The sequence below is a fragment of the Indicator indicator genome, unplaced genomic scaffold (genome assembly GCF_027791375.1).
Source record: "Indicator indicator isolate 239-I01 unplaced genomic scaffold, UM_Iind_1.1 iindUn_scaffold_69, whole genome shotgun sequence".
Taxonomy (NCBI): domain Eukaryota; kingdom Metazoa; phylum Chordata; class Aves; order Piciformes; family Indicatoridae; genus Indicator; species Indicator indicator.
The window spans coordinates 56,750-74,665 of record NW_026539199.1 but is presented as its reverse complement, the minus strand read 5'-3'; the positions used below and the strand labels follow the sequence as shown (position 1 = coordinate 74,665).

At 62.4% G+C, this 17,916-nt stretch overlaps 3 protein-coding genes across 3 annotated transcripts; all 3 read left to right on the top strand.

Annotated features, from left to right (window-relative positions):
• The first annotated feature begins 148 nt into the window (after positions 1 to 148).
• LOC128980176 (cytochrome c1, heme protein, mitochondrial) lies at positions 149 to 4,329 on the top strand. The gene is made up of 7 exons (XM_054398623.1): positions 149 to 232; positions 957 to 1,150; positions 1,245 to 1,371; positions 2,658 to 2,815; positions 2,887 to 3,047; positions 3,888 to 3,988; positions 4,072 to 4,329. Exons 1-7 carry the CDS (start codon positions 149 to 151, stop codon positions 4,174 to 4,176), a joined length of 930 nt encoding a protein of 309 aa, XP_054254598.1. The 3' UTR covers positions 4,177 to 4,329.
• Positions 4,330 to 5,343: 1,014 nt separating this feature from the next.
• On the top strand, positions 5,344 to 8,994 carry SPATC1 (spermatogenesis and centriole associated 1). The gene is made up of 5 exons (XM_054398622.1): positions 5,344 to 5,545; positions 5,640 to 6,578; positions 7,222 to 7,665; positions 8,425 to 8,615; positions 8,686 to 8,994. Exons 1-5 carry the CDS (start codon positions 5,344 to 5,346, stop codon positions 8,992 to 8,994), a joined length of 2,085 nt encoding a protein of 694 aa, XP_054254597.1.
• A 1,272-nt stretch (positions 8,995 to 10,266) lies between these two features.
• On the top strand, positions 10,267 to 17,180 carry LOC128980174 (sphingomyelin phosphodiesterase 5-like). The gene is made up of 8 exons (XM_054398621.1): positions 10,267 to 10,279; positions 12,552 to 13,555; positions 15,055 to 15,127; positions 15,220 to 15,360; positions 15,448 to 15,537; positions 15,633 to 15,696; positions 16,456 to 16,600; positions 17,085 to 17,180. Exons 1-8 carry the CDS (start codon positions 10,267 to 10,269, stop codon positions 17,178 to 17,180), a joined length of 1,626 nt encoding a protein of 541 aa, XP_054254596.1.
• Positions 17,181 to 17,916: the final 736 nt, after the last annotated feature.

The window sequence follows — 17,916 nt, the reverse complement described above, 5'->3', positions numbered from 1 at the left end:
TGCAGGTGGAACCATTTTTGTGTGACACCGGGACTGGGAGGGGGCACCTGATCGTGCGTGACCGTGACGTCACCTCCGGCCCTGGGGAGCGTCACGTCCGGAGCGGGCCGTCGGCGTCCCCTCGACCTCGGCCCGCGGGTGCGGAGCGATGGCGGCGGCAGCGGTTCGGAGCCTTCCGGTGCGGCCCTGGGGCCGTCTCCTGTTGCCGCGGCCACCAACCCGGCCTGCACCGGTGAGACCTGGGCTCCGCCCGGCTTCCGCCGCCTACTGAAGGTCATCGGGAGGGGAGCGGAGGAGCTGCAACCGGGCGGCAAGCGGGACCGGGCTGGGCTGGGCTGGGCCTGGCCCGGTGTCCTCGCTTTCCCTGGGGTCCTGCTCGCTCTGCCCGGCCCGGGATCCCCGCTCCCCGTACCCCCCAGCCCTGCCCGGTGTCCCCTGCCCAGGCCGCTCCCCACATCGCATGGCTCCCCGGCACGTTCCCGGTTCCTCCCTGGTGTTCCCGGTTCCTCCCTGGTGTTCCCGGTTCCTCCCTGCCCTGTGGGCCCGGTTTCCCGCTCCCACCTTGCCCAAGCGGGCTCGATTTTCCCCTTCGGCCTCACGGGTGTGGAGGGCCCAGTGTCCCTGGTCACTTCAGCCCTGCCGGTGTCTGTGGTACCCTTTCGCCCTCCCCGGTGTCCCCGGCTCCTTCTCGGCCCTGTCCCGTGGTCCCTTTGGAGTGTCCCTGGTTACCCTGCGGCCATCTCCCGGCCCTGCTCGGTAATCGCGACTTGGTGTTCCCGATCCCTGCCACGTCCTGCCCGCTGTACCCCATCTATACCCGGTGTCCCCGGCTTCCCCCGAGCCCTGCCAAGTGTCCCTTCTCCAGTCCATACCCGCCCCCTCCTCCCCTCCTCATCTCCCCGGCCCCTCTCGGGTTCCCCCCGGGTCCCTGACAGCTGTTCACCCGCTCCTCCCAGGCCTCTCTGTCATCCCGGGCCGGTTTGTCCCGCGGGGGCCGGGTCGCCCTGACAGCTCTGGGGGTGCTGGCGGCGGGCGGGGGGGGCCTGGCCCTGGCCCTGCACTCGGGGCTCAGCGCCGGGGAGCTGGAGCTGCACCCCCCAGCCTTCCCCTGGAGCCACGGCGGAGCGCTGGCCGCCCTTGACCATGCCAGGTACCGGCACTGGGGGCACGGTGAGGGCTGTGGCAGGGAGTGGGGGCTGTCACTTCCTCCTTTTCTTCCTCCTTCTCCTCTTCCTTTCCCCCAGTCTGCGCCGAGGCTTCCAGGTCTACAAGCAGGTCTGCTCGGCCTGCCACAGCATGGAGTATGTGGCCTTCCGCAACCTCATCGGCGTCACCCACACTGAGGCAGAAGCCAAGGCCCTGGCTGAGGAGGTGAGACCCCTGGGGTGGCCCTGCCTCAGTGTCCTGGCACCCCAGTGTCCCACTGTCCCCATGTCCTGGTACCCCAGTGCCCCAGTGTTGAGATGTCCTGGCACCCCAGCTCTCTGATGTCTTGGTGTTGTGGTACCCCAGCACCCTGATGTCCCAGTGACCCATTGCCCAGATGTCCCAGTAGCCTGATGCCACAATGTCCTGGCATCTCAGTGTCCTGGTACCCCAATGTCCCAGCACCCTCCTGTCCCAGTGTCTCACTGCCTCAATACTAGAGTCTCCTGGCTTCCCAGAGTCTTGGTACTCCAGTGTCCCAGCACCCTGGTGTCATGTCACCCAGATGTCCCAGTGCCTCAGTGACCTGATGTTCTGGCTCCCCGGTGTCCCAGCATCCCAATGTCCTGGTACCCTAGTGCTCCAGCACCCTGCTCTCCTGGTACCTCAGCACCCCAGTGTCCCACTGGTCTGGTGCCCTGGTACCAGTGACCCAGTGTCAGTGTCCTGGTATCCTGATGCCCCAGCACCATGATGTTGTGGCACCAAAATGTCCCAGTGCTCTGGAGTCCTAGCACCCTGGTATCTGAGCACCCCAGTTTCCTGGTATCCATTTGTCCCAGTGGCCTGGTGCCCCAGCACCCCAGTGGCCTGGTGCCCTCATGTCCCAGCACCCTGATGTCCCAGTGCCCTGGTGTCCAGCTCCATAGTGTTCCAGCATCCCAATGACATGGTCTCTGAGTTTGTTGGCATCCTGATGCCACAGTACCCCAGTGTCCTGGTGTCCCAGTCTCCTAGTGTGCCAGTATCCTGCTACCCAGGTGTCCAACTGCCCCAGCACCCCAATGTCCCAGACCCGTGGTGCCTCAGTGTCCTATTGCTTCAGCTCCCCAGTGTCCTGGCACCCCGATGTCCCGGCATCCCAATGTCCTGGTGTCCTGGCACCTCAATGTCACTGTGTCCTGGTGTCCCAGGCTCCTGGCACCCCAACGTCACAATATCCTGATACCCATTCTGCTGATGCTCTGGCACAGCGGTGCGCTGACACCCCAGTGTCCTGATGCCCATGGAGCTGGTGCCCTGGCACAGTGGTGCCCTGATGTCAGTGGTGCTGGTGCCCTAGTGTTCTCATGCCCAGGGTGCTCCTGCCCTGGTATGGCAGTGCCTTGATGTCAGTGGTGCTGGTGCCCTGGGTGCTGGTGCCCTGGCATGGCAGTGCCCTGCCACAGGGGGTGCTGGTGCCCAGGGCGCTGGTGCCCGGCGTGTGCCCGGTGACGGGGGTGTTGGCGCAGGTGGAGGTGCAGGACGGGCCAGATGAGAACGGGGAGTTCTTCATGCGCCCAGGCAAGATCTCAGACTACTTCCCGCGGCCCTACCCCAACGCCGAGGCCGCGCGGGCGGCCAACAACGGAGCGCTGCCCCCTGACCTCAGCTACATCGTCAACGCCCGGTGAGCTCTGGGAGCTGCCCAGGGGTGGGGGGGCCTGTGCCAGGCTGGCACTGACCCCCGCTGCGTGGCAGGCACGGGGGTGAGGACTACGTCTTCTCACTGCTGACCGGCTACTGCGATCCACCGGCCGGTGTCACCGTGCGCGAGGGGCTGCACTACAACCCCTACTTCCCAGGGCAGGCCATCGGCATGGCGCCCCCCATCTACAACGAGGTGCTGGAGTATGACGACGGTAAGAGAGGGGCACCCTGCCACCCGCCCTGGGGGGTCCTGGCATCCTGGGCTGGGTGACAGTGGCCATGTTCTGCTGACCGTGACTGTGCTCTGGGTGCCCAGCTCCCTGCTCTGGGTACCTATGGCTCTGCTCTTGGTCCCCAGCTCCTTGCTTTGTGTGCCAGTGTCCCATTCTACATGCCATTGTCCATCTTTTGGTGCCCAGCTTCCTGTTCTGCATGCCAGTGTCCCTGTTCTGGGTGCCCAGCTGTCCATCCTAGGTGTCAGTGTCTCTGTTCTGGGTGCCCAGCTCTCCATCCTAGGTGTCAGTGTCCCTGTTCTGGGTGCCCAGCTCTCTATCCTAGGTGTCAGTGTCCCTGTTCTGGGTGCCCACTTCTCCATCCTAGGTGTCAGTGTCCCTGTTCTGGGTGCCCACTTCTCCATCCTAGGTGTCAGTGTCCCTGTTCTGGGTGCTCACTTCTCCATCCTAGGTGTCAGTGTCCCTGTTCTGGGTGCCCACTTCTCCATCCTAGGTGTCAGTGTCCCTGTTCTGGGTGCTCACTTCTCCATCCTAGGTGTCAGTGTCTCTGTTCTGGGTGCCCAGCTCTCAATCCTAGGTGCTAGTGTCCTTGTTCTGGATGGCAACAGTCCTGCTCTTGGTGTCAGTGTGTCTGTTCCAAGTGTTGAGGTCCCTGTTCTGAGTGCCCCGGTCCCTCTGCTCTTGGTGCCCTTGTCCCCATCCCAGGTGCTCAGGTCCCCATTCTGGGTGCCTGTGTCCCCATTGCAGGTGCCCAGCTGGCCATGCTGGGTGCCAGTACCCCCCAGTGCCACCCCAAATGTGGTGTGCCCCCCTGTCCAGGTACCCCTGCCACCATGTCGCAGATCGCCAAGGACATCTGCACCTTCCTGCGCTGGGCAGCGGAGCCTGAACACGACCACCGCAAACGGATGGGCCTGAAGGTGAGCGGTGCGGTTGGCAGTGCCACCTCCCTGCTGCCCACCTTGCCCCCTGGGTGCTCCCTACAACTCCTTGCCCCCTGCAGGTGCTGATGATCTCTGGGCTCCTCATCTCCCTCCTCTACTACATGAAGCGGCACAAGTGGTCAGTGATGAAGAGCAGGAAGATGGTTTATCGACCCCCTAAGTAAAGGGTGCCCCCCACCCTGGCGCAACGCACACCCCTGGGTTGTGGGGAGGGGGCACAGCTGGCAGTGTGTGCCCCCTACCCAGTCCCGGCTCCTTATTTAACATCCGCCCTGCCACGGGCACTGGAATAAAGTCTGGGTTCTTCGGAGGGGGAAGTCTGGGCTGTGCCTGTGAGCTTTGCCCATGGGCTGTGGGGTCTGTCTGTGCCACAGCTCTGCCCGTGCTGTGGCTCTGCCTGTGAAGTGGGATCTTGGTATGCCATGGCCCTACCCATGGAGTGTTTTTTCTGTGCCAGGCATCTGCTTATGGTGAGGGGTCTGCTCCTAGCACAGCTCTGCCCGTGCCATGGCTCTGCCCATGAAGTGGAGTCTGTCTGTGCCATGGGCCTGCACAAGCTGAAGGAGTCCAACCTCTGCCCCAGCACTGCCAGGGCACCACCAAATCATGGCCCTCAACACCACAGCTCCATGGCTTGGAAACCCCTCCAGACATGGGGACTCCACCACTGCCCTGGGCAGCCTGTGCCAGACCTGCACAAGCCTCAAGAGGCAGAAATGGTTCCTCATGGCTAACTTCAACCTCCCCTGGGGCAACTTGAGGCTGCTTCCTCTTGGCCCAATGCTTGGCACAAGAGATCTCAGCCCCACCTGGCTCCAGCCTCTTCTCAGGGACTTGCAGACAGCCACAAGGTCTCCCTTCAGCCTCCTTTGCTCCAGGCTGAAGAACCCCAGGTCCCTCAGCTGCTCCTCACAAGTTCTCTAGGCTCTTCTCTGGCACTTGGCCTTGGCCAACCTCATCTCATTGGCTTTGGCCCTTCCATCCGGCCTGGCTAGATCACTCTGGAGAGTTTCAAACCTATCCTTCAGCCCCTCCAGCAGCTCCTTCAACCCCTCCAGTAGCAACTCGAACCCTCCCACACCTCCAACGTCCCAAGCAGCTCCTCAAACCTCCTTCAGTTGGGGCTCCAACTCGGTGCTGTGTGTCAGGCAGCCAAACCCTGTGGCGCCAGGTGAGGTGGTGACGAGGGGGGCACCCCTTTATGACGCCCCCTGCGGACCAGTGGTGTCCAGCGTCCACCCTTGGCAACGCGCTAGTCTCTGCCGGCGTGCGACGGGCAGGTGCTGGCTGTGCCCGGCGGGCAGGCGCTAGCTATGTCCGGGGGTTCCGGCATGGAGCCGCTCGGCGGGCGGGCGGCGGTGGTGCTCGCTTACTACAACCAACTGCGGTTGGAGATCCAGGCGCTGGTGGCGGAGAACCAGGAGCTGATCCAAGCCGTGAGGCTCCTCCGCGGGCAGCAGCGGGCCGCCCGGACGCCCATGGTCACACCCCCCGTCGCCAGTGCCTCCGAGCGGCAGTTCTTCCCCAACGCAGGTGGGTGACACTTGGGTGACACCCCTCCCCGCCCCCCCAAACCGCTCCCGGACTGGTGGGTTGCTGGTGGCACAACTGTTTCCTCGCCCTGCAGCGCCCGTCAACGCCTGGCGCCTGGTACCGGATCAGGGTGTGGTGTTCCAGCACCCGTCCCGGGAGCAGCACGGCGAGCAGGGTGTGTGGAACCGGGTGCTGCTACCCTCGGTGGGCGGCGACTTCGGCGGCGGCATGCTCGGTAACGTGAGCGGCCAACCGCTGATACAGACCACCAGCAACCTCGGCAGCCTCAGCGCCGGGCCGATACCACTGGCTGGCGGCAGCCTCGGCAGCATCAGTGGCGTGCCGCTAGCACTGGCTGGCGGAGGGATCGGCGGCATCAGCGGCGTGCCGGTGGCACAGGGCGGCGGCAGCAGCAGCATCGGCACCATCAGCGGCGGGCCAATACCCCAGGGCGGCGGCAGCTTCGGCAGCACCAGCGGCGGGCCGATAGCACTGGGTAGCGGCACCCTCGGCACCATCAGCAGCGAACCGCTCCTCCAGGGCAGCGGCAGCACCCTCAGCAGCATCGGCGGCGGGCCGATAGTGCAGGGTGGCGGCAGCTTCGGCAGCAGCATCATCGGCGGGCCGATACTACAGGGAGGCAGCAGCATCGGCGGCATCAGCGGTATCAGCGCTGGACCAGTGGCACAGAGCACCGGACCGGTAGCACTGGGCAGCGGCAGCTTCGGCAGCAGCGGCGGCAGCATCATCGGGGGGCCGACGGTACAGGGCGGCGGCAGCGTCGGCAGCATCAGCGGTATCAGCGCTGGACCGGTAGCACAGAGCACCGCAATGACAGCGCAGGGCAGCGGCACCCTCGGTACCATCAGCAGCCAACCGCTACCCCAGAGTGGCAGCACCCTCGGCAGCGGCGGGCCGACAGCGCAAGGCAGCGGCGGCATCGGCACCGCCAGTACCGGACCTGTACCACAGGGTAGCGGCAGCATCGGCACCATCACCGGCGGACCAATAACACAGGGCAGCGGCAGCAGAAGTACGGGGGAGGCTGGGGGCGGGGGGAAACTGGACCCAACAGTCATGGGAGGAGGGGTGGGAGATGTGCCCTATCCCAATTTATCCCATCCCATTCATCCCATTCCAGTTTATTCCACCCCATCCCAGTTAATCCTATCCCATCCCCATTCCATCCAGTTTATCCCAACACCCCCATCCCATCATCCCATTCCCATCCCATTCCATCCAGTTTATCCCATTGTCCCCATCCTATTTATCCCATCCTATCATCCCATCATATCTCATCTCCACCCCACCACCCCATTCCTATTCCAGTTCATCCCATCCTAGTTTATCCCATCCCATCCCCATCCTGTCTCATTCCCATCTCATCCCATTTAGTTTATCCCACTCCATTCCAGTTTATCCCATTCCACTTATCCATCATCCCTATTCTATCTCATCCCCACCACAGTTCACCCCATCCCATCCAGTTTATTCCATCATCACCATCCCAGTTTATCCCACCCCATTTATCCCATCCCATTTGTCCTATCCCATCCCATTTATCCTATCCCATCCCATCATCCCAGCCCAGTCTATTCCTTCCTACCCAACCCGTCCTTATCTTCATCCCACCCCATCTCATCCCTGTTCACCCCATGCCATCCTTATCCCAACAGGCTTCCTGGCAGTGCCAAGCCCCTCTGGCTCCCCCCCGTTAACCTCCCACAGCTTCAGCTCCACCGGCGGCAGTCCCCCCCAGGTGCCACCACAGGATAACCCCGAGCCACCACAGGACGTCCCAGTGTCACCACGGGACGTCCCGGTGTCACCACATGATGTCCCGGTGTCACCACGGGACGTCCCGGCGGATGTCCCGGTGTCACCACGGGACGTCCCAGTGTCCCCACGGGATGTCCCGATGCCACCACAGGACGTCCCAATGTCACCACAGGATGGCTCGGTGCCAGCTCCGAACGTGTCAGCGTCGGGGCCGATGATGCCAGAGATGAGCAGCTTTGGGCTGCAGGTGTCGGATCTCCAGGTCTCGAGCGCCAGGGCGTCCCGTGATGCCAGCCGAGTGCTGTCTGGCTTGGACCAACCACAGACCTCCACCCCGGGAGGTGAGTGCCAGGGCATGGCACTGCTGAGGGCTACAGTGGCACTGCTGTGGCCCTCGTGTGCCATGTCCCCACTGCCCACCCTGGTTGAGGGCAAGTGGCATTGGCCACCCTATGCCAGGGGACAGTGGGGTGGTGTTTGGTGATGGCCATAGGGAGAGCTCATGGTGGGTATGGGGTCAGCAGGGTGGTGTTTGGTGGTGGCCATAGGGAGAGCTCATGGTGGGTATGGGGTCAGCAGGGTGGTGTTTGGTGGTGGCCATAGGGAGAGCTCATGGTGGGTATGGGGTCAGCAGGGTGGTGTTTGGCAGTGGGCATGGGGAAAGGTTGTGGTGCATATGGGATTACTGGGGTGGTGGGCATGGTGAGAGCTCATGGTGGGCATGGCAAGAGATTGTGGTGGGTGTGGGGTCACCAGAGTAGTGATGGAGAGCTCATATTTGGCATGGGGGTCACTGGGATGGTGGTGGGTATGGGGGAGAGGTGATGGTGGGCAGAGGATCACCAGGGTGGTGGTTGGTGATGGGCATGTGGAAAGGTTGCGGTGAATATGGGATCACTGGGGTGGTGGGAATGGGGAGAGCTCATGGTGGGTATGGGGAGAGCTTGTGCTGGGTATGGGGTCACCAGGATGGTGGTGGGCACAGGGAGAGATCAAGGTGGGAATGGGAAGAGCTCATGGTGGGTATGGGTTCACCGGGGTGGCACCATTGTGTCTGTGCTGCGTCCATGGTCAGTGCCCGCTGCCGGTGGCCCCGGCAGGTGCCCAGCAGCAGATATGGGAGCAGCTGGTGGGGGAGGTGGCATTCCAGCTGGACCGCCGCATCCTGGCACGCGTCTTCCCCGACCGGCCCCGGGTCTATGGCTTCACCGTCTCCAACATCCCCGAGAAGATCGCGGCGGTGAGTTTGGCACAGGGGGAGCAGCTGGGCACGGTGCTCGCCACGCTCCGGGTTCCCTCCCCTTCTGGCAGCGGCGGCTGCGGGGTCCTAAGGGGTGACACTACCTTAGCTCTCCCCACAGATCAGCCTGGGCGCGGTGCCCGAGGCCGTCGCCGAGCAGTGGGCTTCCGCAGCTATCTGCCGCTACTTGGGCCTCATGAGGCAGCTGCGGGTGCTGGGCTACAGCCCCAGCGTGCACCCGGCCTTCGCCGAGTCCCTGGTCAACACCTACGGCATCCTGGCAGACAGGTCTTTCCCCAACCACGACCTCTCCTTCCTGCGCCAAGTCATCATCGACACAGTGCCCGTCGAGGCGCAGGAGAAGGCCTTGCTGCTGCTGCACTGCCTGGACATGCTGGCAAGGGATGATGGGCAGCCACTCTTCTGTTGAGAGGCTGGGTGGGCACCGGTGCCAACCTCACCAGGAGCAGAGCCTGGCGCTGGGCAATAAAATTCCTTTTATGTCCCCACCTTTGTGTCTTGTGGTGCTGTTTTCAGCTGCACTGAAGGCACCACCAGAGCCATTGGCACCACAGCTGCTTGGGGATGGCACCATGATGGGCAGTGCCGGGACGCAGGTGGTGCACAGGCAGGGTGCCAAGGTGGTGGTCGGGGTCATGCCACGGTCAAGGCTGGGTTGGGGTCTCGCCGTGGCCGTCTGGGGGCTCTGTGGCAGGGGGTAGCAGGAGGTGCCAGAGTGTGCCAGCAGAGGGCCTTAGGGATTCAGGGATGGGGGAGCCTGTGGTGGTGACACCACGGAGGGTCCTGGGTCGGCGCACAGGGCTATGGGGGGCCCTGGTGGCAGCAGGAAGGGGAAATGACAGCAGGAAACCAGTCCGAGGACAACGGCTCCCGTTGGAACCTCCCACCATGGTGAGCTGTGCCGCGCCGAGCTGTGCCATGCTGAGTTGTGGCATGCCAAGGTGAGCTGTGCCAAGGTGAGCTGAGCTGTGCCGTGCCGGCAGAGTCTGTCCTTCTAAGACTGGGCACATACAGCAGTGCCCAGGTAGGTGGTGAGTGGGGCAGCACCGTGGACACTCCCCCCCCCCCGCCGCCGACTGTGGTCAGTGTCAGGTGGGAGGACGAGGGGGTCAGCTCCACGGTACCGTGGTGGTGGTGGTGATGCCCCATCACCGGCCGTGCCCAGCTGCTGCCCGCTCTGGCTGCCCCAGGAGTGCCCGCGGCCACGCCGGCAGCGGAGGAGTTACGGCGCCGCCCAAACCGGTCCTGGCAGCTCCCCGGTCAAGGTGCAGCTCGGTCACTGCCACCGACACTCAGCGACCCGGCACGGGGCTGCTGGCACGGCCTGGCACTCAAGGTGGGGAGCTGGGGGGTTGGTGGCACTTTGCCACGGTGGCCGTTGCCACGCACCCACGACAGGAATGCCGGCTTGGGGCGGGTGGCAACCGGGCACGGTCGAGGTCACGGCTAATTAGTGCCCGCGCCGCGGTGAGCGGATGTTTGTCACCGCGGGGCCGTGGCATGGCCCAGGGGACGGTGACCGGGAGCCGGCAGTGGCCCTGAGGTGGCACTAAGCTGAAGGTGGCACTAAGCTGAAGGTGGTACTGAGCCAGCACTGGCCGTGAAGTGACGGAGTGGCCGCAGTGCCAGCCCCACCGGAGAGGCTGTGGTGTTGGTGCCTTTGGTGATGGCCCCCGGTGCCATGGCGTGTGGAGGTGAGTGGGCGACACCCGGGGACAAGGGATGCAGAATGGCCACGGGGAGTGGCACAAGTGGTGGTGGCAGGTGGCACCAGCAGAGATCCAGCAATGGCAAGGATCTGGCACAGGCAGGGAGCCAGGACAGGCAAGGTGCCAGGACAGGCAGGGTGCCAGTGTGGGAAGCTCAGGGACTGCCTGGCCTTCAGGGAAGGAGCTGTCCTGGCAGCACCGGGCATGGTGCCACTCGCCCCCTAGGCACCGGCAGTCACCACCAAAGGCAGGGCCAGGCTGAAGGTGCCTGGCAGTGTTGCACGGGCAGTGCCCAGCAGCGGGGAGGGATCAGCTGCCGCACCCTTTGCATCTGGCTGCTGGCAAACACGGCCCTTGGGCACTGTGTGCCAGGGTAGAGCTGCAGTGAAGCAGGCAGTGCCAGTTCCTGCTGCTGGCACCATGGAACAATGCCAAATTTGTGTCACAGGGGAATGCCAGTGTCCCCAGCTAACAGTGCAGACCCCAACAGCTCCACCAGTGCCATGGGGTCGATGTGGGTGGCAGCTCCTGTTGCCAACCCCTCTGGCTAAGGACTTGTGGGGTGGGGATCACCTGGCACAGCTATGATGCTACTGCAGTGCCAGACCCAACAACCTCATCCTTCTGTGCAGGGCACTCATCTGCCGTGGGTGGCTGGACGCCGGTGTGGCTGGGAAGTGCCAGGGCCTGGCCTGAGTCACCTGGTGCCACCCATAGGGCCGTGGGGCAGGGGAATGTGCCAGGGTCCCACCGTGCCCTGAGCACTGTGTCCCATGGTGCCCACTTTGGAACAGCATCCCCTAGGCAAGGACATCCCAAGGCTTTGTTGTGGCCAGTGGCCCAAATGGCCCCACTCGTGTCCCCGGTGTCCCCAGCATCTCCCAGTGTTCCTAGCATTCCCAGTGTCTACAGTGTCCCCTCCATCTCTGCTACTCCTAGTGTCCTCAGCATTCCTAAGTGAGCCCCAGGGTCCCCAGTGATGACTCCAGTGACTCCACTATCCCAGTGGTCCCAGCAACCCCAAGTGACCTTCAGTGTCCCCAGCAACCCCAGTGCCTCCAGTGCCCAGCTACCCCAGCATCCCCAGTGACTCCAGTATCCCCCAGCACCCCCAGTGACCTGGGTGACCCCAACATTTCCAGCATTTCCAGCATTCCCAGTATTCCCGGTGCTGTTCCACGCTGGGCGTGGGTGTGATGGCGTGGAGCTGCTGAGTCAGGCAGGTGTGGGGCTGCTTTGGGGTCGGTGTGGGGCAGGAGTGTGGCAGGAGCACACAGGTGTGGGGCTGGTGTGGGGCCTGTGTCAGGTCAGTGTGGGGCTGGGTTGGGGTCAGTGTGGGGCACCTGTGGGGGCAGGAGCTGGTTTGGGATTGGTGTGGGGTAGGAGCAGACGTGTGGGGCAGGCGTGGGACTAATTTGGGATTGGTGCGGAGCAGATGTGGGCACGTGTGGGGCAGGGACAGGGAGAAATGGGGCAGGAGTGAGGCAGGGGCTGGTTTGGGATCAGTGTGGGGCAGATGCGGGGAATGTGTGGGGCAGGGGCAGGTAGAAGTGAGGTAGGAGCACAACGAAGTGGGGCAGGTGTGGGGCAGGTGTGGGACTGGTTTGGAGTCAGTGTGGGGCAGGTGTGGGACTACTCTGGGGTTGGGCAGGAGAGGGGCAGAGGCAGGCAGAAGTGGGACAGCTGTGGGGCAGGCTGTGCGGTGCCGGCGCCGGGAGGTGCCGGGGAGGAGCCGGTCGGTGGCCAGGGGCCACGGAACCCGCTGGGCCAGGCTGTCTGGCGGTGGCATCGCCGGAACTGGGAGCCGTGACTTTGGCAGCCGTTGCGCTGGGGGGGAGGAACAGCCCTGAGCCCGCTGAGCCCAGCGAGGTGAGGGGGTGCCAGTGGGGTGGGCGTGGGGTGGTCACGGGGCGGGGGAAAGGGGGGCACAGGAGATGGCACGTGAGCAAGGGCCAGGCTCCAGCTGCCGGCAGTGCCACGGGAGATGCCACAAGGCTCCACAGTATGAAGTGGCTCTGGAGGTTCCTGGGGACACCAGGGCGACCCTGTGGGTACAGAGCGTGGGGGTGGCAGCCCTGCTTTGGCCGTGCCAGCCCCCTCCGCACCACGGCAGCGCTTCCGCTGCAGCACAGCTGCCAACGCGGGGGCTGCTCCCGGCGACATTCCCACGGTGGTAGCTGGGCCGCGGTGGCTTCTGGGGGTGGGGTCCCACTCCTGTCCCCCTTGTCCCCATGGACCCTGCATCTCTCTCCCGCAGGTGGCGCCAACAGCAGTGCTGGAGCCTCCGGACAGGAGCAGGGGGAGGCTGCCATCCCCCTGAGCCCCCTATCTAGCGCCGAAGCCTCCCAGGAGCCCCCGGACATGGCGCTGCCGCAGTCACCATTCCGCTACCGGGCACTGGCGGCTCTGGAGGTGGTGGCAGAGGGGCTGCTGGCACCTGCGTACTGGGCCCTCAACCATCTCCTGGACTTGCAGCCCACCACAGCCGAGCGTGGGCGGCAGCAGCAGCAGCGGTGTGGGCAGTGCTGCGGCTGTGCCAGGCGGGCAGTGGTGGCCATGGCCTGTGCCACCTTGCTGTTGATCTGGCTGCCCGTGGGCGTGCTGGGGCTGCTGCTGTGGCTGCCTCTGCAGGCGTCCCGGCGACCCTTTGCCTATCAGTACACAGTGGGCACAGTGCCAGTGCAGCCCTGGGACCTCCGCCAGTGCCGAACCTTCACCTTCCTCAGTGCCAACGTCTGCCTGCTGCCCAGCGGCCTGGCCAAGTTCAGCAACCTGGGCCAGACACCGCAGCGTGCCGCCTACGTCGCCCGACACCTGGCACCAGCCGCACCAGAGCCTGCTGGTGACCGTGCCAGCCTGGTTGAGGCGTGGCATGGCGATGCCAACAGCTATGGAGGGACTCTTGGCACCTCAGGGCGGGACAGTGGCAGTGTGGTGGTGGAGATGCCCTTGATGGAGGAGTCAGTGCCGCTGGTGCCCCCGGTGCTGTCCGAGCGCTTCCCGGCCGACGCGGACTTCGTGTGCCTGCAGGAGGTGTTCGACCCTGTGGCTGCCACCATCCTGCGCCGGTGCCTGGCGGGCACCTTCCCGCACCTGCTGTGGGACGTGGGTGCCCGGGGACTGTGGCACGGGCAGCTGCGGGTGCTGGGCAGCGGCCTGCTCCTGGCCAGCCGGTACCCACTGCTAGCTGCCGGCTACCATGGCTTCCCCAACGGTGCCGGCGAGGATGCACTGGCGGCCAAGGGGCTGCTGCTTGCCCAGGTGAGCCAGGACCCCCCAAAACCTGGGTGCCATATCGGGGTGGATCTGGCTGGGGTCGACTGGGGTTTGATGAATTTAGCCCAGTTTGGGTGGATTTAGATAAATTTGGCCAAAACCCAATGGGTTTTGCTGAGTTTGCCCGAAATTTGCTAGGTTTTGCTGAATTAGGCCAAATTTGGTGGGATTGTGCTGAATTTGGCCAAATTTGGCTGGGGTTGGTGGTCTTGGCCTAACTGAGGTGGATTTTGGGCAAATTTGGTTGAGTTTTGACTAATTAGGCCAATATTTGGCTGAATTTTCATGCATTTGGGCAAATTGAATAGGATTTAGTTGGATTTGGCCAAATTTAGTGGGATTTGCTGAATTTGGCCAAATTTGACTGGGCTTTGCTGACTTTGGCCTTTTTTGGGTGGATTTGACTGAATTTGGCCCAATTTGGTAAGATTTGTTGGGTTTGGACAAATTTAGATTTGGCTGGATTTTTCTGGATCTGGCTGAATTTATTTGCTGAATTTTATTGGATTTGGTCAGATTTGGTTAGATTTGGCCAGATTTCACTGAATTTCAACTTTTCTGCATTTTGCTGCATTTCTTTAAGCTTGGACAGATTTCGTGGGATTCAGTGGAATTTTGCCAGGTATCACTCAATTTGGCCAGATTTGGATGGATTTGGCTCCATTTATGTGCCATGTTTTGCTGGATTTGACTGGATTTGTCCAGATTTGATGAGACTTGGCTAGATTTTTCCAGATTTCTTTGAATTGTTCCAGATTTCACCGTGTTTCCCTGGATTTGGCTCAATTTGTTTGCCAAAATTTTCTGGATTTAACTGGATTTGTCCAGATTTGCCTCTGTTTATTTGCCATATTTTGTTGGATTTGGCCAGATTTCACTGCATTTATCTGAATATTGCTGGATTTCTTTTTATTTTGGGTAGTTTTTCTGGGATATGGCTTGATTTTTCCCCAGATGTCATTCAATTTAGCCAGATTTTGATGTGTTCTGCAGGACTTGGCTCAATTTATTTGCCAAATTTTGCTGAATTTGGCTAGATTTGTCCGGATTTGGTGGGATTTGGCCAGACTTTTGCCAGGTTTATTTGACTTTGGCCAGATTTTGCTGTGTTTTCCTGCATTTGGCTCCATTTATTTGCCAAATGTTGCTGGATTTGGCCAGATGTCAGTGGATTTTTCTGCATTTTTCTGGATTTCTTTGGATTTGGCCAGATTTCAGTGGGATTTGGCCAGGTGTGCCTCTGTTTATTTGCCAGATTTTTCTGGATTTGGCCAGATTTCCGCGGATTTGGCTGCATTTTGCTGGATTTCTCAGTGGCTTTGGCTGGATTTTTTCCCCAAATTTCCTGAATTTGTCCCGGTTTTGCTGGATTGGGCTGGTTTTGTTTGCTGATTTCCCCTGACTTGGGCTGAATCTGGCCCGGTTCGGCCCGATGTGCCGGAACGTCTCGGGCTGTCACCGCTGACGGTGCCGTGTCCCTGCAGGTGCTGCTGGGCCGGGCACGGGGGCAGCGGCTCGTTGGGTACGTGGCCTGCACCCACCTCCAGGCACCCGCAGGTGAGGAAGGCACCCCCAAAGCCACCCAGACCCACCCAGGCGCTGGCAGGGGAGTCCGGGTGGTGCCGGTGACACTGCCGATGTCCCCCCAGCCGACGCCACCATCCGTGAGGAGCAGCTGACGCTGATGCTGCGCTGGCTGTGGCAGTTCCGCCAGGCGGAGCAGAGGCACGGGGACCTGGTGGCCTTTGATGTCCTCTGTGGGGACCTCAACTTCGACAACTGCTCCTCAGGTGACGACCGGGGGACACGCTGTGGGTACACGGTGGGGGGGCTGGTGACAGGGGGGTGGTGGCAGAGCCCTGTCCCTGTCCCCGCAGGTGATGCCCTCAACCAGCGGCACCAGCTCTTCCAGGTCTACCAGGACCCTTGCCGCCACGCGCCGGGGCAGGACCAGCCCTGGGCCATAGGTGGGACCTGCCACCCCCACCCTGACCCGTGACCCTTACCCCGACCCCTCCCCGTGCCACCACTGTCCCCATCACTGTCCCCATCCTCACCAAAGGGACCCTGCTCAACTACTTGAAGATCTATGAGGAGCCTGTGTCCACCCCAGAGAAGATGAAAAGGTGACGGGGTTGGGGACACAGAGTGGGGGACAGGGGTTGGAGACACGCAGGTGGGGGACATGGAGAGGGGGTCCCATGGGAAATGCCACCCACACCCAGGGGTGGGGAATGGGATGGGGAGGTGTGGGGAAGCGATGATGCCATGGTGGAGGTCCCTATGTCCCCGTGTCACCATGTCCCCACATTCCCTTGTCACTACAGCCCTGTGCCACCACATCCGTACACCATCATGTCTCTGTGTCACCATATTCCCATGCCATTGTGTCCCCATTCCAACCTGTCCCCAAGCCACCATGTCCCTGTGCTATTGCATCCCCTTCTCACAGCACCTTCATGCCACCATGTCCCCATGCCACTGTCTCTCCATGTCCCCATGTGCCACCATGTCTCTGTGCCACCACGTCTCTGTGCCACCACCTCCCCACACCACTGCATTCCCATCCCAGTATGTCCCTGTGCCAGCATGCCCCTCTGCCACCATATTCCATTGCCATGGAATCCATTCCCATGCCACATGTCCCTTTACCCTCACGTCCCCATGCCACCACCTCCCCATGCCACTGCATGCCCATGCCACCATATCCCTGTGCATATCCTTGGGCCACCATGTCCCTGTGCCACCATGTCCCTGTGCCGCCATACCACATCCCATTACCCTGCATCCATCCCCACGCCACACGTCCCTGTGCCCCCTCATCCCCACACCACCATATCCCTGTGCCACCTTGCCCCGTGCCACCGCACTGTCCCCTCCCTCAGGACGCTGTCCCAGCCTGGTGGCCGCCACCAGTTCCTGGCTGCCCCAATCCTGTCCTCGGGCACCCCGGACCCTGCGGCTGGTGACGAGTGGCAGGGCCGGCGTGTGGACTACATCCTGTACCGTGCTGACACCCAGCTGCGCACCGTGAGTGCCTGGTGCCCCTCCTGGCCACCAGTGTCCCCTGTGTCCCCAGTCTCCCTTGTGTCCCCTATGTCCCCCCATGTCCTCCACGTCCCACATGTCCCCTCTGTCCCCTGTGTCCCTTGTGTTCCCCAAGTCTCCAGTGTCCCTTGTGTCCCTCCATGTCCTCCATGTCCCACATGTCCCCTGTGTCCCTTGTGTTCCCCATGTCTCCAGTGTTGCTTGTGTCCCCTATGTCCCCCCATGTCTTCCATGTTCCCCATGTCCCCCGTGTCCCCCAGGCCCCTTGTGTTCCCCATGTCTCCGGTGTCCCTGTGTCCCTTGTAACTCCTGCATCCCCAATATCCCCCATGTCCTCAGTGTCCCATGTCCCCCATGTCTCGCTGTCCTTTGTGTCCCTCATGACCTCTCAGGTCCCCTATGTCCCCTTGTGTCCCCCAACTCTCCCATGTCCCTGGTGCCCCCTCATGTCCCCCATGTCCCTCAGGAGGCAGCTGAGGTCTCCTTCATCACCCAGCTGGCCACACGCTCTGACCACCTGCCTGTGGCCCTTCGCCTGCGTGTGGCCCCTGACATCCCCTGAGCCACCTGGCACCAGCCCTGGCACTGCCACTGGCACAGGAACTGGCACCAGCAACCAGCACAGGAACCGCCACTGGCACTGGTACAGGAACTGTCACTGTCACTGTCACTGGCACCAGCAAAAAGCAGGGGTCCATGCAAGGGGTGCTGGCACCTCACTGGCGATGGGACTGGTGTGGGACGTGGTAGGACTGCCATGGTGAGGGGCTGGGGCACTGGCACCACCCTGGGTGCCATGGTGGGTGGGCTGGCACTGGTCAGGCACTGGTCCATCCAGGCCAGCACTGGTGCAACTGGGCTGACAGCAGTCCAGCAGCGAGCTGGCACTGGTCTGGCAGTGATCTGGCAGAGATCTGGCACTGGTCCAGCAGTGATCCAGCAGTGATCTGGCACTGGTCTGGCACTGGTGCACCGACGGGGCTTTGGCAAGCAGAGCACAATAAAGTCTGGAGCCCACGGGGTGGCTCTCTGCCAAGCTGGCCCCTCTGTGCCCTCAGTCTGTCCCTGGCCATGTCACTCTGGCCTCCAAGAGACAGGGGGACACTGACGGGACCCCTGTAGCTGCATGGCAGGGACCCTGGGGACCATTCCATGGGGATCCTTGGAGACACTTTGGAGACCACTCCATGGAGACCTCTAGGGACTGAGCCATGAAGATCCTTAGGGACTCTGAGGACATTTGGAGATCATTCCTCCATTTTGGGGACCACTCCTTGGGGAAATCCTTGGAGACCGCT